Source organism: Neophocaena asiaeorientalis, unplaced genomic scaffold, assembly GCF_003031525.2.
Source record: "Neophocaena asiaeorientalis asiaeorientalis breed wild unplaced genomic scaffold, Neophocaena_asiaeorientalis_V1.1 scaffold703, whole genome shotgun sequence".
In the NCBI taxonomy this organism is placed as follows: Eukaryota; Metazoa; Chordata; class Mammalia; order Artiodactyla; family Phocoenidae; genus Neophocaena; species Neophocaena asiaeorientalis.
The window spans coordinates 4,165,638-4,189,674 of NW_020174434.1; the positions used below are offsets into that span (position 1 = coordinate 4,165,638).

The window sequence follows — 24,037 nt, forward strand, 5'->3', positions numbered from 1 at the left end:
CCGAGCTCCGGGAGCGCGTCGGATCCGCCCAGCCTGGCCGAGCGCAGGATGCGCGGACCCGGGCGTCCCCTCCTCCTGGGGCTGCTGCTCGTGCTGGGGGCGGCGGGGCCCGGCCGGGGGGGCGGACCCGGGAGGCCGCGGACAGGCAGACGCTGCTGCAGCTCATCGTGGAGATCGTCCAGGAGCTCAGGAAGTACCACTCGGGGGAGTCCAAGAGGCTGCAGCTCTCGGGCCGGCAGGACTACACCCTGGGCCGCAGGGAGGTCTCGGACTACGGGGCTTACCCGGAGGAGCAGAGAGTGGGTGAGTGTCCCCGCCCGCGTGGCTGTGTAGACGGAGTGGACCGCTTCCCAAGGCGTCTCGGGTGTGTGCGGTGCTGACGGCGGGTCCGCCTGTCCTGTCTCAGGAGACGCTAGAACTAGTACTTGCTTGGAAATAGAATTGTCTTTGAGGCCACGTACGTATTTTTAAAACATAAATACATTTTGACCGTCAAAAAAACTGGGAAATATGTTTTTTAGAGAAGGAAATAGGAATTCCATGAATGATGCCTGGCAGATAACATAACTACCCCTCATCCACTTCTAAGACATGTGAGTTGTTGCCTAGGTCAGTAATTTCAGCATAGAACTGTCATCTGTTATTTTGGAAATGGAAATATTTTCAGCAAAGCGGTTTCAACTGAGACAGAAATTCCCATTCCCCGCCCCCCCTCCCCATGGCAGAGCCTTCCCAGAGTGGCTGCCCCTTGGGATATTACCAAGGAAAGCATGAAAGCTTTTAATGCTTTCATGACACAATTAGGTCAAATATGATAAGGTCAATTTTATATAGACTGACTAAAGTTAGTTGTAAATGAAGACTGACATTTAGGAGATGTCTAACCCTTGCAAGTAAGATTCTTATGGAAACGTTCCCTCTTCAGATGAGGGGAATTGGTGGTAGTGTGAACACGCGCCATCGCATTACTAGTGCAGAACAGGTGAGTGAAAATGAATCCAGATGGCTATAAAAAAAAAAGCAGAAACAAGGCTGAAATCAGAAGGAATGTCAGTCAGGTTAGTTACCAACACTAACTAGGCGCTGTGCCGGTACAGTCAGTCTTTCCCTGGGAACTGTACCTTTATCTCATCCAACCAGGTTAATGTCTGTTTCCATGCATTCACACCAGCCTTCATAACAAGTGGTTTTGACAGCAACTAACCCTTTTTCTAAATATATACCTCGAAGAATATATACCTATAGCAAATTTTTTGTTTGAAGTATGAGATCAGGTTTTCTTCCTAGAACTTTGAGAGGTTGTTGAATTTGATTCCCAAGCTCTTCAAGATGAAACTGTCTACGAGTGATTTATTCACTGGAAGATAACTGTCACACACACACCACACACACACCCCTTTCTTTTCCTATAACTTTACAGTCCCTGCCTCTATCCGAGTGGTGGAGACTGGGCGTTAATACCGGAGCTTGGAGAGCAGTTAATATGATTTGAGGAAAATGTGCCCTATCACCCGTCTTCACATTGTCACGTACTGCAATCACGCGGCTGCTGTGTTCAGGGCAGAATTTCCAGTAACTTTAAACATTCACTTCGGATCACATGAAAACATGCTCCTTTCAGGCAATTTAATAATTAACTTACTTTCCCTCAAACAGAAATTGTTCCTCGAGATCTAAGGATGAAAGACAAGTTTCTGAAACATCTTACAGGTAGGCTTTCCACGCATTACTTCGCCGCTCCCCAGCTCCTGGCATCCCGCAGCCCTCACAGTCTGTTTCTTCTTCCACGTTCCAGGTCCTCTTTATTTCAGCCCAAAGTGCAGCAAACACTTCCACAGACTTTACCACAACACCCGAGACTGCACCATCCCCACCTGTAAGTGACCGCATCCAACTCGCTTTAGAAATGCCGGTACAGTGTAGACGAGGCTTCAGGCCCCTCCACCTAGGTGAACAGGCCCCTCCCTTCTGTAACCCAGGTTTGCTAATACTACTCCCTGTTGACTATACAGTCCGGGGCTGGGGTGAGGAGCCCGCTTAAGATAACCGCAGGCAGCAGCAGCTAGTGCCAAAGGGAACGTGGTTCACAGTCATTGGAATGAATCGGCTCTTGGAAGGGGCTGGACTCCTCCATGCACGCTCTCGAATTCTGGTCTGATGCCTGTCCTTGTATCCACTCAACTCTGACAGTGGAACAAATGTTTCAAAGGAGTTGCTAAAATGACTACTGCAGGGTGTAAGGTAACTATGGTTGGCCCTGGGCCATCCCCACTGCCCTGGCCAGAGACTTTCCGTTTCCACCAGTAACTGTAACCCCATCACCCAGGAATTTTACTGCTATTTCAAACTCCTGCTCTTCTACTCGGCTTCCTCACTAACTCAGAAACGCAGGTGCCCTTTTCCGTCTGGCTCTCAGCTGGAACTTCCCGGTTCATCCACAGCAAGTGCGCTCATTCCCCCAAAAGTGCTTTCTTGTGCCCTTCACAAAACATACAATGATGACAAGTAACTGATTAGCTAGAGGGACATCTGCTAGAGCCCTGCACCAACTTTTCTTTGTGTGTAGGGACCACAACTTTCCTTCTATTTAAGGCTCACAGGAGGGCAGTTGTACAAATACGGCAGGTCTCCTAGGAGCTGCTTTCAGGACTGTCCGAAGGGGCAGCAGACCAGACCTGCCCGTCCTGCTCAAAACAATAAGCCCCTTTCCATGAAGGGGAAGCTGCTCTGTGCAGGCAACAGCATCCCTTTACGGAGCTCCTTGTCTCGCACGTCCCCAAACGTGGCAGGCAGACAGGGAGCGCCTTCAGGAGGGAGCTGACGTGGTCCCGCTCAAGGCTACCACGGGGACAGTGGCACGAGTCAACGGGTGGCACCCGTGTCCCAGAAGCTCCGTGCTCCAGGCTCACCCTCTCATCCAGGCCACGTGGACCTGGGACACCTCACCTCCCTCTTTCCTTCCTCTGAAATGGAATCACCTTCTGTTTGAGAATTACTAACCTGCTTCTAGGGGTCAGAGAACCTTCTCATTTTGTTTCAGTATGTATATATTTTCATATTAAATCTTGTTTTACAATAATAGGATCATAGATTCTAAATTTGAAAGTGACCCTTAGGGTCATTGCTTGAATCCTTTCATTCACGGACAAGGAGACAGACAAGGCACTTAGGCTGCGTGTGCCCCATCGCAGGCGCCACCCACATTGCTGCCTCCTTTGCTGAGTGGGCCGCCACCAAGCTCCTAGTAACCCATAAGGTGAGGCAGTGGGACCAGGACTGGTCAGAAATGCCCCTGGGCCTGGAAGCAGATCTGTGCCCTGGACAAGTGGCTGCTTGTGTGGGTCCCACCTCTCTCAGCCCATAAAGAGCTGCAGAGCCAACCTGACCACGTCTTTGCTGCTCAAGCCTGCATACGACAGTTCCCAGAATCCTGGCCGGTTAGACAGAAGGAACCACAGACCTTCTCACTCAAGGTGTGGTCCTGGGGTAAGCTCTCGGGAAGAGCAGGACTTGTGAGTCCACCACACCTGCTGAGAAAAGTCTGCACCTTAAGGGACCCCAGGTGGACATCAGGGTGGAGAACATGTGGCCCAGCGGGGTCGTGGTCGCCCTCAGGATCTCGGGGTGTGTGGCAAGTGCCAGTTATCTCCTTTGAGCTCCTACAGTCCGCCGCTTCCACATGTGGTCTCTTCAGGAAAAGCACATCCTAAAAAACATGGCACATCTGAAGAAGAGCAGAAAAGCCAGGAATCCTGACGACCCTGCCTCCAGCTGTCACATAATTGTTTCCTTTGAGCCCAAACTGTTACGTCCTCTAGATATTTAGCGGGTGTGTTTTTAGAAGGCTTAGGTGCTTGCCTAACAGACATGCTGTGCGTATTAATTGCTGTCAATTTACGCATTCACTCAGAATTTCAGCTAAGAGCATGCATTCTTCCATCTTTAAGTAGGGTTCTGTGACTCTTGAGAGTGAACTTCATGTTGAGGAAGGCCTTTATGGGCGCGATTGCCGTGTCCTCTGAGGTAGCACCTGTGAGACTGACGAAACAGGAAACCATACGAGATACCTAGGAAAACCAGTCTGCGCTCAGAAATCAGCTCTTACTTCCCTCCATTGTCCAGCCAGGCTTTTTGCTCTGGCACTTGGCTGTTAATCCACGGTCTTTAGAATTTCTGTGCGGAAGGCTCTGTGTTATGATTAACTCAAAAGGGGACTCGGCCTGCACGTGACCTAAAAGTTAAGTAACACCGGGCACGGGAAGACTGATCGTACTCTAGGAAGCAAAACGAAAGCTGTTTTAATGAGCCCAGCAGCTACTGCGAGAAGAAAACAGGCAGAGAGCAGCCGCGTGGGAGACTCTGCATCCCCACTTCCCACAGCCTCCCAGTTACATCATTTAACTTCTGTCACGTGATGCTAAAGGCCCCGAGGCACCATAAATTATTAAATCAACAACTTCGAGCCGTGATTGCAGATGACAGTCTATGTATGGTTTCCAAGGAATTCAGAATATTTAAAGGAATGAATGGCTTTAGCAGTTGCTATGCTTGTTTAAAGTGAATGCAGTTCATTTAAGTTGTTGAGGTAGCTGACGAGGGTCTGTGATTTATTTCCCTTGTAGACTATAAGAGATGCGCCCGGCTTCTTACTCGGCTGGCTGTCAGTCCGATGTGCATGGAGGGATAAGGTAAGCTGACAGCCCAGTCGCTGTGGCCCACACACCAAAGACTGGATGCATTTGGGACATGAAAAATTCATGGGAGTTTAGAGACAGTCATTCTTTGGGTAAAGTAGCTTTACTCTGAGTAAGGTTGACAGAACACTCAAAGTAGCTCTAGGTACTGGTCAGTAGTAAACACACAGCACCCCAGGCAGCCACTGAGACCTGGTCGCAGGAGGGCACGCTGGCCGAGCTCACGTTAACCCGCACACAGCCCACTGGCTACTGACTTCAGTGCGGGACATGGTGTGTATCCGCCCACCCACTTCTAGGCTTTCATTCAAACACTCATAGGTGAGTACATGACTAACCATATCCATGCGAATTTTAGCGACATATCCGGCGAGTGTTTGCACTGAATTCTGTCATTATACCAATACACTTGAAAAGAACAGCTAAGAATAGGCATCCTCTTCAAGTGTTTCTATCAAAGCTATTTTTAAAAAGCCTCTGATGGTAAAAATATAAATACACATTGAGTTTATGAGCTAAACTTTTTACCTTGGCCTCTTGAGGGCTGACATGTAACACACAACGCTAACTTCAGCAAGAGTCAAGGGATGGGCTGAAAGGTCTTATTTTCCTGACACAAATGCCATCGATTTCAGCCACAAACTGTAACTTCACAACTGGACACTAGCTGTGTGTCTTGTGTGCTAGGCACAGCCAGATGCGGGGTCTACCTTGCAGTCAGATGGCTGTCCCTTCGCCTCCTGTGAGTGGAGGAGGGGTGCTCACCGTGGCGAAGGCTGCGCCGAACAACGTCTGCACAGATGCTCGGGGTCAGCCGGGCAGTGGGTGCTGCCCTGAGCTGCGTCCTTAGCGCTGCTTCTTCCCATCAGGAGTCCCACTAGCAAATGGGGGTTCAGTGAAACAAGTGGTTAGTGGAGGGTATCATCCCACATTTTCCCCAAGCTCACTGAAACTTGTATAACACTTTCTATGTGGGGGAAGTGAAAGCACAGTTTTTAATGCCAAAGCTGAGAAATTCTTCCACCTTCACTTCTCATCTGAATGCTGTCCAGTTTCTCTTCCACTGCCCACATGGCAAACAGAAAACTTCTTATTTTTAAAGCAATGAATGGATTCTTGTAAGTCTCCCACAGTACCTGCCCGGGGAGATGAGAATGTTGTTTTCATTAAGCATTTCTTTATAGTTAAAGCATCACTATTTCCAAAGATGAACCAGGCACATCCCTGGAAAACAACCGCCATCTACTCACAAGTGGGGAGACCAGATGCCCAGCGTCCACATCCACCGAAGAACCGCTCAGGCCACAGGCTTCCTGTCTCTGTGCCTGCGAGCTAACCCCCTGCTTCCCCACAGCGGTTCCCCAAAGACTGCTCTCCTGCAGAGACAGCTCCCTGGAGCGAAAAGACGAGAGTAATGGTACCCAGGAGCCTACGCTTCCGTGGAACTGCTCCCGAGCGTGGACCTACCTCTGCACCGTCTCAGGACGGGCACACCAGGGCTTTCCCAACACAACACGGAGACCCACATCGCACTGGTCACCGCCGTCGGTAACCGTGTTCACTTTGGTCAAGAAGTGGGTAGTTTAAAATACAGATACTTCTGCTAAAATAATTTTATAACATTTAAGAAGATTAACTTCTTCCAACTCCAGAAGTTCTAAACCACAGTAGCAAAGTCTTAACTGGCTGGTGACGACGCAGACAGTCAAGGGTTTCTGTGTACCCTGATGTCCCGGAGGGCAGAGCACACATCCTGCGTAAGCAGCAGGTTTTCCTTAAGTGGCGTAAGCTGCGTCCACATACGTTTCTTCCGCCGTCCTAACACATGAAGATGTCACAACAAAGCTGCCGGGTAAGACTCCTCTTCCTACTCCAGACCAGAGCCTCAACTTCTTAGAGGCTAAGTCTGAAAGAAGTGGGTCTTTAGGGGGGTCCGAGCACAGGGACCCTCCACACTTGTGGTCTCAGTGCAGAGCCCGAGCCCGAGCCCTTTGCTCCTTCTTGCTGAAACTCGTGACCTGATCTCCTCGAGCCAAAGAGAAGCTGTAGCTTCGCAGCCATCCTCCCACACAGCAGGAGAGCCTCCCAGACACACCCCTTCACTACCTGGACTTGCCGCTCCAGTAAGTTACAAGCCTGAGCCCTGGAATATTTTCAGAGAAACGGAGTTTTGAGTAACAAGTATCCAGCTCGCTCTACAAAATGCAGCCTATTCTGAGCAACCCAGGATCGCCCCACATCAGCGTGGACTGAAGTACCGAGGACTTGGCGGCGGACGCATCAACACTGAGCACCGTTCTTCAAACCCTAACAAGCATTCTCTCTTCGTTTGTGATGATTTCCATCCCTTTAGCGCAGCAGGCCCGTGAGCACCGAGTTACTTTCCAGAATAAAATATACACACATTTTGGCACACAGGGAAACACGCAGACTGCAATTCCTCACACCTGTGCACACGTTATGTCACACGTAATTGAATGTATAGGTCTTCCAGAATCAGTAAGCAACTGTGAATCATTCTCTGAACCCCAACGTGTTTGTTTCGCAGCGAGCAGAGCGCCGCGGACGAGCAGCGGCCCGGGACCGTGAGAAGTGCCTTGGAGACCAGCAGGGCAGAGCCCACTGCCTTCTGGACACGCCCCATGAACAGAGATTTATTTTTGCAGACCGCCTCTCCCATAATTCCTTTACCTTGAGTTTTGTATGTTGACACCGTCTGTGGGCACAGAGTCAGTAAATGGGTGTGCCCGACAGTAATGCTCGCCGCCGGTCATTCTAGACGGCCGGAGGATGCTCCACGCTTGATGTGTCATGCTGTGAAACGGCGGAGGGATTTCTCCTTTTCCTGATTAGGTGACGTCACAAATACTTCTTGAGAAGCATAAGCAGAATCTAGAACTATATTTTCATATAGCATATGGTATTATTTAATATTTTATTACTTTTACAATTAAATGCCCAGAGTATCATTTGGAATTGCATGAAAAATTTAAAAAATATAAATAAATAAAAAGAGACAGAAAAGAACTTCAGTTGTGGAGACATTGGAGTGTAAATCTGTGTACACGCCCAGGCTACTTTCATTTGTCCTTTGTATAATAAATGTAAGATAGTATCTAGATGCTGTGTAATATGTACATACTGTAAATAAAACGCAAGTAATAAATGAAGTGTTTGTTATAATGAAGTCTTCAGAGTGACTCTTTACTCCTGAACAAGTTCATCAGTGGGCATTCATGATTTACAAATCTTCTGAAAAGACTGAAATACTGGCAGGATATCACAGAATATAAAAGGCATAAATAAATAAAACGAGAAAGCTATGAATTCTTGTAAGGGACATCAGCATTTTTTAAAAAGAGTGGCACTATATATTGGCGACATATTTCTTAACGTACGTGTTTGGTAGCGAGTATTTCAAATAAGGTTGCATCCGTATTTCCTGTATGACTTTGTAACGGAAACACTAAACTCCGTATTTCCTGTGTGACCTTGTAATGGAAACGCTAAACTAAGAGGGACCTTAAGACTTCCAAAAAGCTCCAGATTTTTACAGGTAGATATATTTTGAACAAATCTGACTGGATCTAATTTTTCAGACAAGTGAATTCAGCAACGAGGTTTTCTGTTCCATGAGCCCTAGTCTGGATACAGCCTAAGGACAAAGTCAATTAGGAACCCTAGGATTTGTCTGAGGGTCTGTGTTTAAGACATGTGTGTAAATGTTAAAGAAAACGAACTAGAGAGATTTATTCATCAACATAAAGGAACAGAAAAGAGTAAGAAATTTCCTTACTTTGAGAGTATTAAGCAATTACTGAACGATTAGGGCACTAGGGTGTAATTTTTGAAGTGCTTTACTTTCCTGTTTCCTAGTTGCAGGTAGACTTTTTCCCTCAATTCTTTACTTTTTAAAGCTACCATTATCAAATTCTCAATCCTCCCACGTTTCCGGATAAGCCCTCATGGAGCGACCCCGCAGGCCACCACACACACGCCTGGCCAGCCTTCTTGCCGCCACCTCCCCGGTGTCCCTGAGTCTGCCGCCCCCGGTGGCCTGGTGGGAAAGACACCTTGCTCATCCCTCAGGCCCGAGTAAGCTCAGGACCGAAGGTCCCCCGTCTGGGGCTCCTGTGATACTGAGGACCAGAAGCCGTTCCTCTGAACTCTCCCTGCTTCTGAGCGACCGTCACTCAGACCGGTCCGTGACCCCGAGTCCTCCCGGGACTTCGGGTCATCAACGATGAACTGGGCTGAAGACCGAGAGGAGAAAAGCTGTCCCTCATCTAGCCATCCACAGGGGTCTGCCTTGGGGTGCTGGCCCGAAGGAGAACCCACACTCCACTGAGGATGGGGCGCAGGCAAGGCCGCTGTGGCTGCAGGGCTGCCAGCTTCTCCCATGAACATATGACTTGAGTGAAAGCAACGTGCTTACTTAGGCGCTTACGCCGCTTAGGGTGCTGCCCGGCACGGGGCAGACAGGCACACATCACACATCATCCAAAAGGGACAGTGGAGGCAATGCTTTCTGATTCTTCTCCACCTGTCAGTAGAAAAACAGGCAGACACCAGACTTGTACTTAGCTGTAGTTTTGTAATTTCCCCAGTTTATTTGAAAACAATCTTTTCTGACATATATTCATATGAATTTTAGATCAGTTATCTCCAAGTGCACAGAAATTACCTATATTTGCCTATAAACTAAGCACTGATAAAAGAATACTTAACATATCAATATTTAAGCATTCCAACATAAAAGGACTTTTCCCCCACTTATTATTTTTTTCCCACCTAAGCTGATCTATATTTGACATTCAGGTTAATCACACGCATGTAAAAGCAGACGTGGTCCCCACACTGACCCTAAGGTAAACCAGCACACAAGTGTCCTTCTTCCCGGACATAATTACGTTTCCAGAGGCAAAGTGGTTCAAACGGGAACACAAGGTGACTTCCTTATGAAATCAGCTAGACAGACACAAACTAAGGAGTGAAGGTGCTGAAGATGAGTCACGCAATTCTTCCTCCTTCCTGTCCTGTCGGTGCACAGGTGTGCACTGAACACTTCTCACCAACAGCACTGGACGCCAGGCCCTGGCGTCAAGAGGGCGTGCAGGGCAGGGGCCCCGTCCACACAGAGGGAAGAGGCAGTGCAGCTTCCTGGAAGTGCCGATGGGCGCAGATGCTGCCGAGCCTTACAGAGAGGCTTTACTTCATTATGTTCTATCTTGCTGCTCTACGATTTTCTTTGTTCCACTATTTTTGTAACTGGGGCAAAGTGGGAGGTTCAACTAGTCTAAGAACACTTACCCCATAAACTGGCTGAATCAAACATTTTTATTTATTCGTCCACCAAACGCAACAACTGATTTCCATCTACAATTATTTTTTAAGGTAAGAAACAGTGAGTCGACTGAAAAAAGGGCTGCGGCCTTGGCTAGGGAATGGCGACACTGTGACACCTGACTGAGAATGCGGGCCTGTGGGAACGAGCCTGGGCCGCAGCAGGGCTGGACCCGGGTCAGCGAACCTTCTCCAGGAAGGCTCTGCAGCACCGCACACACTGCTGGTAGACGGTCTCAAAGTCAGCGTCATTACCCTGAAAAGACAGGGAAAAGGAAGAGTAACAAAGCCTGCGTAAGGAAAAGGCCCTTCAGGACTCTGCCTCCGACTCCCGACGTGAGGGCGCACAGACAGGCTGGTGTTTACGTTATCCCTACCCGTGAACCGCAGCATGGAAGTGAGAACCATACTTACATAATAAGGGTCTTCAATGATGAGCTTTTTCTGTGGATCGTAGCTCCCAAGTAGTTCAATTCTCGCTCTGCAGTTTTTAACTTGACTACTTTTCCTATTCAGATCTCTGTAAAATTGAAACATGAACTCAGTTTTCTGATCTATGGTTTCAAGTTAAACTGGGACGTCTGCTAGGGTTTTATGAAGCACCCATATCAAAATCCAGCAAAAGTGACCTGACTTAAAGAGGAAATCAAGCACTCGGCAGCTCTGCACGGCCCTCCGTGGGGCTGCAGTCATGGGGCTGTCTTTCAGGCAAGGGAGCTCGCAACAGCAGGGGATTTACACGAAATGTACAGCTTTGAGTCAGACAGTAATCTGCATTCTCCTGACAAGGTGACAGAGTGGAACGCAAAAAGCCATGAGGACCAAGTCCCAGAGGGCGGGAGGTTCCACGCTAAGGTGTCCTGACGGTGGTCCTTGCACCCACTCCACTGCCTGGGGGGGCTCCGCGCCCATCTCCCACCTCAGCTTTCTCACTGAGCTTCGTGTGGACTGTTCCTGCATTTGGTTACCAAATCTCTATGGGGGACAACAGAGTCTAACGGGAAACCCGCGAGGCCTCAGAGCACAGACCCTCCCCAGGAAGCCACCGAGGCTGAAACGTGAAGGGCAGGTGGGAGCAGGGGTGGCTCGGGCTGCACCACCACGTGCCAACCACGTCTGGACATTTCATTAATAGGGTGCCACACAGCGTTCTCTAACAAGACACTGTTGATGATACTGATGAGCTATTCCGTAAGTGAGAAAAATGTGGACAAAGCAAAACCAACAAGTGAAAAACAAAAATAGAAAATCTACGTATTTTAACGCAGTTCGTGATTAATGAAAACCTAGGTAAGCCTGCTGCATCCGTACCTGTCCATCCTACAACAGTGACTAAAGGAAAGAGTTTCTGTTAATCAAACACACGCAACATTTACGGGTTAGCAGTGAAGCAAGGCAGCGTGGTCCTGCGCTCACACCGCGGGCTCGTCTGTCCTCTCGGTGAGGGCAGACACCGAGGGCCCTGCGGGCGGAGTGCTCAGGCATCTCACTCAGCAAGACCTATTGTGTGACAGGCAGCACGGTGCCCGTCCTGCAACTGGTGCATGGTCTGCTCATACACTCCCTTTGGTCACTTAGCCCGAGTCTGCCTCTATATTTGTAAAATACATCGTATTCATTTATCTTTGCATGGTCACATTGTATCATATTGTTTGTTAGGTTTAATTTGAATACATGAAGCCCATAATACATGTAAGCCCACCTCAGACTTCAGGAGGAGAGGCCCAGGAAAACGCTCTCATCATTGGTTACCAGTGCCTGGCTGAAGAAATGCCACACCAAGTTCCTTGTTGCCCAGATCCATGTCCCCTGAGGTCAAACGCACAAGTGAGGCGATAGGGCACGGTGGTGAGTGTGACTCATGCCTCACACAGCCTAGGCTAAAATTCCAACACACCCACCACTGAATCTGTGACCTTGGGCAAGTAACGTAACCTCTCTGTGCCTCGAATTCCTCTTTGACAAGATGGAGCAACAGTGCAAACCTTCAGAGGAAGCGCTTTGGCGTGCACAGCACATGGTATGCACCATGCTTAGCCATTTTTATCTAATACCTTAATCTGACAGTTTTTGTTTTTTAAATTGATTAAGGCAATCAACAATTTAAATGAACTAAAACGTCTTCTTTTTTGTTAGTCTTTTTTTGGGGGTTGCTGTGAGGCCGCTGTAAGGGGGAAAAGATGAGAAACACAATAAAACACCATGCTGGCCATGAATCATTACAGCAGTAACAAACTCGCTCTCCTGCAAAACAAAGCATCACCTTATATGTCAGGCTTTTCCTTACCCAAGGGTGTGTCTAAGTGTGAACGGATCTATGAGACTTCAGCTCCAAATTATTCCCTGGATTTCTCACTCTTCTAAATAAGTACTTCACATGTTGTGACCAGCATTATATATTACAAGCTTAAGGTACTAGAAAAGTCATTTTGGCCAACAAACTGCCTAGCCTATTACTGAACCGAGCTGAAGAGAAATACCCTTTAAAAATACGATTACCTCAGGTTGCTTTCATCCATACATAGTATATAATCAAAAGTGGCAAAGTCTTCTTTGGTAACCTAAAAGTAAATGAGAAGTGAAAACATAATGTTTGCGTTTAGACCAATCAAGCCTAGAGGATCCAAAACAGAACCTTAAAAAAAAGAAAAAAAACAAAAGGCTATACTTGAATCTGCTACTCACTTATTAAGTTATAAATCAATTGAGGTACTTTAAACAGTTAACCTGATTTCCTAAAATTGTATTGCAAATAAATTTTATTTTATACAGTTCCCTAGAATAATCATAAATAGTATAATATGTGGATGCAAAGTTTATACTTCATCTTCGACTTCTTAGAAACAAAGTATAATTCAGTTAACGTATTAAAATGTTCCGTGTCCGAGCCCTATTTTTCATTCTACAAGTACTCATCCTCAGCCCCAGTGACATGGGTCAACTGCAGCACTGGCGGCTGTCCTTGTGGGGCTTCCCTCCTACGCAGGGTGGGCAGCTCTCAGGACTGACAATGCCTCACAGAAAAATAAAGCAGAGAAGAGGGCAGAGAGGAAGATAACATTTGAAGTAGAGGGTGGTCAGGCTCACGAGAAAGAAACACATGAGTAACTGAATCTCTGGATCTTCTCTATTCCGACTAAATATCCATAACTTGGACATGACACGGAAGAAAGTACCACTCAGTATTTTTACTAATTCTAACCCAAACTTGGCACTGTTTTCAGACATAATTCATAAACATAAGCTCACTAAAATATAAACAAAAAACTCTCTTATGATTTTTTATTAGTATAAGTAATAACAGAATAAGAAAAGAGCGACTATATTCAATTTTAATAACCTATAAGGGGAAAGATACACCTGAAACTAACAGCATTGTAAATTAACTATACTTCAATTAAAAAAATGGTAGGCAGGTGGGAAGGAAGGAAGGGAAACATGCCGTAATCAAGGATGGAAATAATTTCTAAGAATGCTTTCAATACTCATCTTCATCACTAAAAAAATCCTCTAGGATATAGTGGCACAATGAAACTACAAAGGTTTTGAATGCCTGGTTAAGCAGAGTAGTGGCACTCTACGATAATCAGCGCTGCAAAGGAACCGTGAATATACTCACTCTTCTGTGAAAAATAATAACTTTTGGCCCTTAGTGCGCGCTTGCATTAATTTGTAGCGCAGCACATTAATAAAGCACCGGGACCAAATTTTGCTAACATTCCCAAGGCACTAGCTTATTTTAAAATCTGTTAGAACAAATATTACAAGTTATTTCCCCAAATTAGTTGTCTGAGAAATGTCCTGAGATTAAATATTAAACACTGTTTGTAATTTTGGAATGACTGCGATTGCAGATCCTAAGAAAGACTTAGTAACTGACAGCTACACGTAGCTACATGATGTTTGGATGTTAAAATGACTGTGGAAGAGGAACAGCTATAATTAACATCTTATAAAGAATGCATGGTAAAGGATTTCCGCTTGCAGCTATAAATGAAATAGCTTGTGGCAAAACAACCCTATTGCCAGAAAAAAAGTAGAAAACGCCCATCAAAACTAAACACTTCTGCACAATCATTAACGTGCTCCCATGACAGCCAGGCTCAGAAAGGCCAAAATCCCAACCGCGCGCACAGGACCAGGTATGCAAATTGGCGGGCCCTCTGCTGCTACAGATAAGCCTGGCTACCTGCGAGGGCTGACCGGCCACAAAGGGCAGCTGGCATCTTGCCCCCGCCCTCAAGAGGACTTGCTGATCCTGGGCCCTGGCTAGAGCTCGGAAGAGAGATCTCAAACTTCCTGGATGCAGAAATTTTTAACTCTTAAAATTATTTAGGCCTTCCCTCTAAACAACTTGTTACTTAGGGTTTTATCTATTGTACCAATATTCACCAAAGCTATTAAAAGTGAAATTTTTATAACACTTATTATTCACTTAAAAATAATAAAAATTCATTACCTGTTACTATAACATTTTTATAAATGAAAAACAGCTCTATTTTCCACACTGAAACTTAGGGAGGAGAGTGGCACTGTTTTACATTTTTGCAAATCTCTTTAATGTCTGCTTACTCAAGGCAGACGGTTCTCCTCTGTGCTTCTGCATTTGATCTGCTGAAATATGCAAAACCAGCCTCACACAAGTATGTAGCTTAAAAGCAGTATTTTAACAGCCATTGTGTAACTGTGGATATTCTCTGATGCAACACCAAAGCTCATTAGCAGTGGTTTCTTACAGGTTATTTGCAATGCAGAACCTGAAAACATACGAGCAAACTTTTCCTACTCTGTCCTAGCTCACTGGTTATGGTTAGTCTGAGCCTTTGAATGGATCCCTGACTCACACATTTTGACCTCACTGGCCTAGGGGTCCCTGGAACCCACTTTGGGGACTGTGCTTTAGACTCTCACAGGAGGGGCTGTTAGCAACGTCTGAGGACATTGTGATTGTCACGATGGGGGATGAAAGGGGTGCTTAGCACCGCGTGGGTCAAACCACCGGCCTCCCAGGTCATGAGAAGCCTGGGCAGAAGGCCGCTGATGGAAGGCAGGAGCACCAAAGGGCCAGTGGCCCTCACCGGATGGAGATGCCGGAGGTGAAGCTGGCACCACACGTCTTCTCCTCAGAGCATCTGCCAAGTTCCTAAACTATTCAGAGAAAGAAGCCAAGAGAACAAGTGGAAGGCCGCACGCAGCAGACTCAGTGGGGAGGGAAGAAGAACTACTTCAGAAGCTGCTAAACAGGAACAGCCCTGTGTGCCGAACGCCTCCCCGGCAGGGGGACTCCTGGAAGTTCACCCGAGAGGGGCCCGTCCAGCACAGCCCGAGCCCCGCGAGGCAGGTCCAGAAACCAGTCAGCTCCAAACCAGTTCCTGCCCTACCAAAGCGGAGCCACCTGGGGGCGAAGGTCCTTCACCCAAAGCTTCTACATTGTCTATACATCATGCTCCGCATTTAATCCAAACTATCAAGCATGCCGAGCAATACAACAAAGAGGAAAAGAAAGAAAAGCAGACTCACAGATGACCCAGGTATTAGCTACTAGGCTTCGTGTAAAATAACTGTGATTGGAGTTGTTCACGAAAATATAGGGCAAGATGTAGAATTTCACCAGAAAGCTGGAGTCAATTTAAAAGATCAAATAAAACTTAAAGAATTAAACAAAGTAACAGACACTAAATATTCAATAAGTAGAGGCTTATGAACTGTTTGAAAACAGAAAGATTTGTACATCACAAAACAGGTCAGGAGAAAAGTCTCAGACTGAAAAACAGTGAAAAAAAGGATGGAGAAAGTAGCAAAAGCACAAGAAATTTATGTTCAAAATACATTTAGGTTGAATCTCAGAAGAATGAGGGGAAGAAAAGTAGACAAAGATAACAGCCCAGAATCTTCCAGCACTGATGAAAACCATCAAGACACAAATTCAGGAAGTGAATCTGACCACATAAAACTGCTGGTAACTACACACCAAAGAAAGCTAAAGACAGCAGAAGAAAATGACAGCAACAGCAAGGAGCAACAAAGGACAATGGATTAGATGAATCCTTCCAAACAGTTAAGGTAGAAACACCATCATTGTTTGACAAAGGTTTTTTAACCGAAGAGAAAAGAAACATTCGCCAACTTGTTTTATGAGGCTGCTCGACCCCGACACAGTGTGTGATGCCAGGTGTGTATCCACCCAACAGAACTGCACACACACAAAGATATTCAGTGGACTCAGCCCCAAACTAGAAACAACCGAGTGTTCCTCAAGAGTGGAACTGATAATAAACTGTAGCCTAACTGTAAAATGATACTGAGTCCACAAATGAAGATGACTAAGCTTTGCTATGAGCAACAATACGGAGAATCTCACAAAGGAAAAAGCTGACAGAAGGATACACACTCTAGGATTCCACTGCCATAAAGCTGAAAAGGTAGACGGCATTCTGAGCGGTGACCTCTGGAGTAGAGGGAGTAGAGCTGGTCGTGCCATAAGATGCACTGAGCACCCTGACATCTGTGCATATGTCAAATAAAGTTTACCGAAAAGGGAAAGAATGTATGATAAAGTAAACATCCCCACAGAACTAACCGGATGCGAGAGTTCACATACTCCAGAGAAATGATTACATGCGCTAAAAAGAAAAAAGTACCCTGAATGTATCCTGTCTATAAAACCCAGGTTTAATAGAAATATTAGAATAGTTCTCGTACAAATTGTGATACTCACTAAAGAGGAAATCTGTAAACATTAGAAAATGCTAAAAAATAACAAAGATCTTACGTGATACTGACATATCCTACTAGGACTTTCACATTTTTAAAAAAATCATTGTTGAGAAAATCTTCTTAAAAGCAGCAAGAAAAAGAAAATAGATCATGTGGAAGTACTACTTCTAAAACTGGTAATAATTTCATAAGCAGTAACTTTCTAGCTTTGTTTTTTTAAGGCATGTGTATTTAAAATATTTCATTTGTACCCACTTTTATTATAAACTTAGTGTATGAAAAATAATCTGATCTTAAAAGCAGAAAACATGGAAGTGTCATTGCTCATAATTCTGAAGGTCTACTCAAAATAAATCTACATTATTTAGAAAACAAAATAGAAACTGGCAAGGTATGTACAACCCTGAAGAGATTAGAATGGACAAATGATATAAAAAATGTTTAATCTCCAATGAAAATTCCACTTAAGAAAGGGTCCTTAAAATAGTTAATTTAAATAGTAAATTGTTAACATGCAGAGTCAACTGATGTAGCCAGAAACTAGTTCACAGATCTCAGTTATCTAAGTCAAAAATAATGTGTGTATTACTAATTTCTGAGACATTATTAACATATTAAAAGTGTTTCTATAGTAATTTTGTTTTGTGAATTTTCTGGCTCACACCTCAACAAATAAACCTGTAATTAAATCCAAGTTCTACCACTTTGCAGCTGCATAACCTTCAATAAGTCATTTATTTTCTCCCCAGAACTGTTTCTTGACCTGCAAAATGTGTTTACCAACCACTCCTTTCCGTAATTGATAAAATTTGAGAACGACCAAAATTTAAAATACGATGCTATATGGCAAAGCAATCTGCCAAGTTTTAAATAGAGACAAAATTTAGTATAACAACGACTAAGGAATCTTTATCAGGTCTTACGAAAAGTTCTGATCCAAGCACTAATACTAAATTATAGTTCTCACACTGCCATCCATACTTACAAACATGCAATATATTTGACAACTGCTTTTCAAAATATTTGGCTTCTCACTTTGAAGGCCTCAAAAGCTCATGTGACACCAAGCCATAACCCTTCTTGGCCTATAGAGCCTACATTTTGTTAGGATGGATACAAAAGGAAGTTAGCAGATTTTAGCGAGGTTTTTAAAAAATCCAATTGAATCTCCACAAAATAATCATATTGATAAAAATAGCAGTCCCTTTAGAACGACACGCTAGTCAGAAACGAAGCGTGTTTCTGTAGCAGCTGGTCCCCGTGGTTATAGAAGGTGCCAGCGCGAGCACCCACAGCAGCTCCTAGACTGGGAGGGACTGGACAGGCCGCCTACGGACCCCGACGTCTCACCACGAATGCTGCCATGAAAACCTCAGCACCCCACCTCCCGCGGTTCCACGGGAGTCTAGAACCCTGCAGCCCAATAACGTGCCCACCAGACCAAGTGGCTATTTAAATGAGTTACAGTTTAAAATGCAGCCTCCATTACACTGGCCATATCTCAAAAGTGCAAGAGCACATGCAGCTGGTGGCTTCCACCCTGCAGAGCAGATAAGGCACGCCAACCTCCTCGCGGGACGTGCTGCTGGGCCGCGTTCCAGAACCAAAACCCAGAAGTACTACTGCTGGTATGCAGGATATGCATCCATAGTAATATCAGCGTTACCCGGTATTTCTAAGGCACTTCACAGCTGGCAATGTTTCTGTATTTACGACCGAAATTTATTCTAGCAACAACCTAGTAATGGAAGCAGACTAAGTCACCAGGGCTTAAATGTTTAAAGACCTCACGCACAGAAAAAAAGGCGATGCCAGCTCAGGTCGGCCAGCTCTTAGCCAGGGCTCTCTCGACCATGCATTTTAACAAGTCGATTCCAAGACCATGCAAACCTTTCAGAACTGTGGAACCAGAATGGGTGTATTGTGGCTGGTTAGGCTGACCCTAAATAAACAGACTCCAATAAACGCACTCATTATACATAAGTCTGGTTAAGCCTCTCACAACCGCTCAGGTTACGGGATCAACGTATTAGAAATTAAACGAGGTCTCTTCTACCTGTCTTGCTTTATGGACTGTGTTAATGCCATGATTTCTCAGGCAGCTCACAGCTCTCGGATCTGGCGACCGGCCCACGTTCCAGTCAGAAACAGCGCCACTGTCAATGACCCACTGCAACACAAAACACACAAGTGCACCTTCAAGGTCAAGTACGGTACCTGCCGGGCAACGTGACTCATGGGGACACCATGCTTCTTCATGCAAGCCTGCCCTCGATAATCAGGAGGGTTTCCTAGTTCATACGTGGACGTTGCTGCACTGTCTATCCTCCACTGCAGGAGAAAAAAAGAATTTTTTTCACAATTTTCTGCCCCAAAGCCATTCAGGTTGTCCTCTTTAAGGCTGTGAACAGTACTTACAGTATCTGAAATGTTTTGATCAGTTACAAGTTTCCTGAAAACTGCTTCTGCGATGGGTGATCGACAGATGTTACCTTAAAAAAAAGGAGGGGGCAGAGTGAGCATCTGAGGTGACCGTCCTGCCAGCACGTGGCAGAACCTGGGGGAACAGCTGACCCAACCCTGCTCAATGATTTCACACCAACTGTCCAAGTACTCAAAGTACAAATGACAAAGACATCCGAAATCAGAACAGTCATGACCAAAATCATCGTTTTTCAGGTTTGCTATCACTGACCCAGAAGCGAGTCGTGAAATCAACGAAGTGGGTCGCAACCAGCCTATTTTAAAATGAAATACAACAGAATAGAGTTTAAAATATGCATTTTCAAGTATACTGCACCTAATAAAGATGACTATTGTTTCATAAAATACACAAGCAAATGTATCTAGACCTAAGAGTAGCTCCACACAGACTTCTACCGCAGGACCTGTGCAGAGGGAGCCCTTGCTTGAGTGCTGTGGACCCAAAAGTCAGCCAGCTGGGGTAGGGATGGTCCTCCAGGCTGTCCAGTCTGCCCAGAACTTACAGCAGCTGCAAGTTCACAGATCCCCAGAGCCACCCTCACTTCAAACCAGCTGAACCTTACAGGTTCAATATTTCTCCAGAAGGACTGCAGAATTCAGGAAAATGCTATACTTATGATTATAGTTTTATTATCGCAAAAAGATACAAAGCAGAACCAGCCAAAGTCAGAGAGCACAGCAAAGATTCTGGAAAGTTCCAAATCGGAAACTTTCTCGCCCTTGGGGATGTGTCACATTCCCGTCACCCATGTGCGACAGTACTCAGAGTACCCCCAATCCAGGACGCCTCCCAGAGCTCCAGTGCCAAGGATTTATTGGGGTTTCATAAATAAGCCCAACTGATTGAATTACTGGCCTGTGGTTGAACCCAATGTCCAGCCCCTTCCCCTGCCATGTGTGGCTCGCAGCCTCCACCCGAGTTACCTCCTCTGCATAAGCTGTGTAGGGCCATCCCTGAATCACAAAACACTCCTATCACTCCAAGGGAATTCCAAGGGGTTTGAAGGTTACCTCCCAGCAGCCAGGACAGAGGCAAGACCTCTCATTAAGTGGGGTCAAATTCCTTACTACACAGGGGAAGAAAGATAAAAGACAGAAAATCTTCCCTCAAAATATTTCTACCACGTGCTAAGCAATGTATTTATGGGAGATACGGAATTAGCTATAATAAAAACAAGAAAACAAATGCTGATAGACAGGCAATATACTACAGGAGCACTGGAAAAGATTCTAAAAAGCATAAAGAATAAGAAAGTTTCTTATGAGAAAAAAAGAACAATTAGGGCTGGTCTTTAAAGGATGAAGAGTATTAATTAAATACTGGTTAATTGTAGGAAAAAGGTAACCTGACACCACCATGCTCTCTCTCATCTCCCAGTGTGCTGGCTGGGACACAATTAACAGCACACATTCTTTAGACCTTTAAAACATTAAACACTTAATAATCTTGCCAAAATAAGGAGTTCCGTTCTTTTCTGCTATTACCCTTACCAATGGTATACGTCTGACACTTCCCTGCACTTCAGTCTGAAACAGGTCCAGATAAGCGCTTTGAAGGAATACAACTCTTATGTTTCAGAAACGTACTGCTGTTACTGTCCTGCACACAGGCTACCAAGTGAAATGGCAAACGGCAACCTCAAATACCCCAGAACTCCACGTCTCACCCCCTCCGCCGGCAAAGCTCTGGCTCAACACACAAACTCTCTCTGAATTGTGGGTCTCCCTCCTGTGGCCCTCACCCCTTCTCAGTCCAATCTCAACACAACAGCTGACGGCTTCTTTTTAAACTTCCCACCTCTGCTCAAAACCCTCCAATGGCTTAACTCGCTCAGTGAGCCCAAGTCCTCACACGGCCTCACCAGATCTGTCCACCGCAGAACCTAAATGTGGGTCTGAAAACTAGGGCTCAGGACCCACCAGCTTTGTATATAGTTCTCAAAGCTAAAAATAATTTTTTTACATTTTTAAACAGTTGAAAAATACTCAGAATATCTTGAGAATATTCCATAGAATTCAAATCCCAGTGTCCATACACAATTACAGCCCAGCATAATCACTTATGTATTGGCTAGAGCTGCTTTTGCACTACACCTTTGGTATGGCCTACAGAGCACAAAATATTTGTTCTCTGGCTCTTTACATAAAGAGTTTGCAGACTCCTGCCCCGGAACACTCACTGTATGTCAGGAAGTAACTTCTCCCCTACGCACCAAGAACAGCACTGCTCATGTATCCACTGGGAACTGAGCAAACAGCCACATTATCTGAGTCCTCAGGTACAGAGGGGTGTCTGACTGAGAAGGTACTAGGTCGCCAGGCCAAGAACTTCAGCTTCCCAGCCGTTTCTTGAACATGGCCAGCACCCTCACTTCAAAATCTTTCACCTGCCTTCCTCTGGGTCCAGAGTGCTTTTCCAAAATACCCTACACTTGCTTCCTCACCTCCGTCAAGTCTTTGCTCAAATGTCACCTTCTCGGTAAGCCCTCCCCTGAACAGCCTACTTACAGTCGCACTCTCCTTCTCTGCCCCTTTCCCGCCTCACTGTCCTAACCAAATACCTGATTGTTGGTGACGGAATGTGAGCTCTAGAGACGCAGGGAGTTTTGTCTGTTTTCCTCACCACTATGTCCCTAGCACTCAGAACAGTGCCTGGTCCCATGGCAGTTGCTTTAAAAAAAAAAAAGTACTGAAAATAAATACTTACAAGCAGACATCTCCCATTAAGAGCCACCATAGTGCATTACGTCAGCCTAATCAACAATACTAAGTGAAATAAACAAGGCAATGGAATCCTATTAGATGCCCAACCTGGGCTGAACTGCCCTTTAAATACTGTGTTGAAGCCATCAGTCAGCCTTCAGTGGAGAGCTTAAAAATCAAATGATGCCGACTGTCAAAGTGAAACAAGGAGGCCTTTTACTTTTCCCCTCATAGAAATTCAATTCTGCAAATACCTAGTATGCATCATATTTTGTCCTAAAGCTGGAAATACAAAGAAAAATAAGCCACAGTTATTGCCTTCAAGAGGGCTAAATCTAGCTATAATCTCAGGAGGCTATCAAGTTAATTATAATAAAATCTGTGTGAGGAAAGGTGTCTATAAAGGGTCATGGGAACAACTACCTCTACGTAGATGATCTGGAAAAAGTAAAGAAGGGGATACTTGGGTCTGACATTTTAGAAAGGCTTTCCAGGCAAAATGCAAAATGGGTTCCCAGAAAGAAGCACACACGGAAGGCACACTGAGCATCTGAAGTCCTGGGGAACAGGGAGTCCACAGGGTGTGTGAGTAGGAAACGGTAAACGGGGTAAAGTGGGAAAGGCTGAGCACACTTCTGTGGCCTTCTTTAAGGGAGCACCTAAAGAGGAGTGGAAGGAAATGCAGGAAATGCAGACTCATCAGGTTTTAAGTCACTGGACTATTGACCATATAGGCCGTCCTCTCTGGGGAATTAAGGCGATGGGGTGGAAGCACTGAGGTGCCCTATCAGAGGAAAAATCCTGAAAGCTAAAGGGAAAGTGAGCTCTATTTTAAGTAAGGGAGGCTAACTGTTGAAGTCCTAAAAATGAAAATAATTCTGAGCTGGGAGTTACCTGAAGAATTAAAAATAAAAAATACCTTCATTTTCATGTAGAGGAATATTGGCACATGGGGCTGTTACATAGCGACCTAGGGAATCAGATCTCCCTGGTTTGGCTTTTACAATCAAGAAATCCTAAACCTTTGCACTTCCCCTGCCTTTAGGTCAGATCCATTTGTGAGCATGGGCCGAGGCAACATGCCAGCAAACCAGTGTTGTCATGGGTTTCGGCGCATCAGGAGGCCCTTAAAGGACAGATCAGCCCAGTGGCCTCGAGTCTGTCTGATGAAGGGGAAAAAGGGATTCTAGGCAAGTGCAATGTCAGGAACCCTGGCTTGGAGTACAGGTGCTGCAGGTGAGAAGGGAACCGGGCTTGGAGAAAGGACTGTACAGAAGCTAGAGGTCCAGGCTTGCATAGAGGGCTTCGGCAGGTGACAGGGGATCCGACTCGGAGACAGGACTCAACAGGAGACCCCGCTTGGAGAGAGAACCGGGCACGTCAAGGACACCCCGCCTGCAGAGCTGCCCAGGCAACGGCGCCGCCCCATGCCACCCTCGGGTCTCCCCTCTCCGGCCTCTTCCGCATCACCGTTCCTGGCCCAGCGGCGCAGCCCAGAGCGCACGAAGCCCTCCCCAGCCCTCCAGGAAAGTCAAAGTGGGGCTAGATGAGCGCTGTCTCACCCAGACACACGAACAGCACTGACTTGGTCACCTGTTCGGCCATCTTCCCGCGCTCATAGAGGCGCCCACTAATCACGTAGGAACTTTTCTGGCGCGGCGCATGCGCACCGCGAGGGGCCCGCTCCGCGCGCCCGCGTAGTCCTGCCCCGGCCCCACCCGGAGCGATAGTGCAGTCTCGCGCTTGCGCAGCCTGGCCCCAGAGCCTCCCGCGGGAGGCGGCGCCGAGAGCCAACCAATGGGGGAGAGCTGGAGTCACGTGCCTCTGCGGAGTGACCACCCGAGGGCAGGAGAGGGCGTAGCCCCGAGTCCCGGGGTTTTGGGGGCCACAGACTGAAGCCAGAGAGACGGGGCCTGATGGGTCCCCGAGTGTCCTCGGAGAGTAGGGGGTCAGTCCTGGAATTCAGGTGAGCGCCCGTCACCTGGGCCGCGCGGCCGAAGGTGAGGCCCGCGATCAGGGGTTGTGCGGGGTCCGCAAGGGCACCTCCTGGTACCCCGAGACCCCCGCCCCCAGTGCCTGGGTCGGAACCAATGCGC

At 46.3% G+C, this 24,037-nt stretch overlaps 2 protein-coding genes across 4 annotated transcripts; one reads left to right on the forward strand and one right to left on the reverse strand.

Moving 5' to 3' along the window:
* Positions 1-6: 6 nt before the first annotated feature.
* Positions 7-7,881, forward strand: ALKAL2 (ALK and LTK ligand 2). The gene is given in 6 exon segments (XM_024756924.1): positions 7-124; positions 127-303; positions 1,657-1,710; positions 1,796-1,876; positions 4,623-4,688; positions 7,243-7,881. Coding segments are annotated over 5 exon segments (453 nt in total). The 5' UTR covers positions 7-48; the 3' UTR covers position 4,688; positions 7,243-7,881.
* A 1,398-nt stretch (positions 7,882-9,279) lies between these two features.
* Positions 9,280-23,647, reverse strand: ACP1 (acid phosphatase 1). Of its 3 annotated transcripts, none has more exons than XM_024756943.1 (6): positions 23,504-23,647; positions 19,173-19,246; positions 18,811-18,924; positions 12,537-12,598; positions 10,452-10,557; positions 9,280-10,293 (listed from the first exon to the last, which is right to left on the reverse strand). In XM_024756943.1, the coding sequence occupies exons 1-6, from the start codon at positions 23,544-23,546 to the stop codon at positions 10,216-10,218; spliced, it is 477 nt and encodes a 158-aa protein (XP_024612711.1). In that variant the 5' UTR covers positions 23,547-23,647; the 3' UTR covers positions 9,280-10,215. The 3 variants fall into 3 exon arrangements, 2 of the variants coding, with proteins under 2 accessions (XP_024612711.1, XP_024612710.1); XM_024756942.1 differs by lacking the exon at positions 18,811-18,924 and adding an exon at positions 18,972-19,085; XR_003004803.1 differs by lacking the exon at positions 9,280-10,293 and having other exon boundaries at positions 10,447-10,557; positions 18,811-19,085.
* Positions 23,648-24,037: the final 390 nt, after the last annotated feature.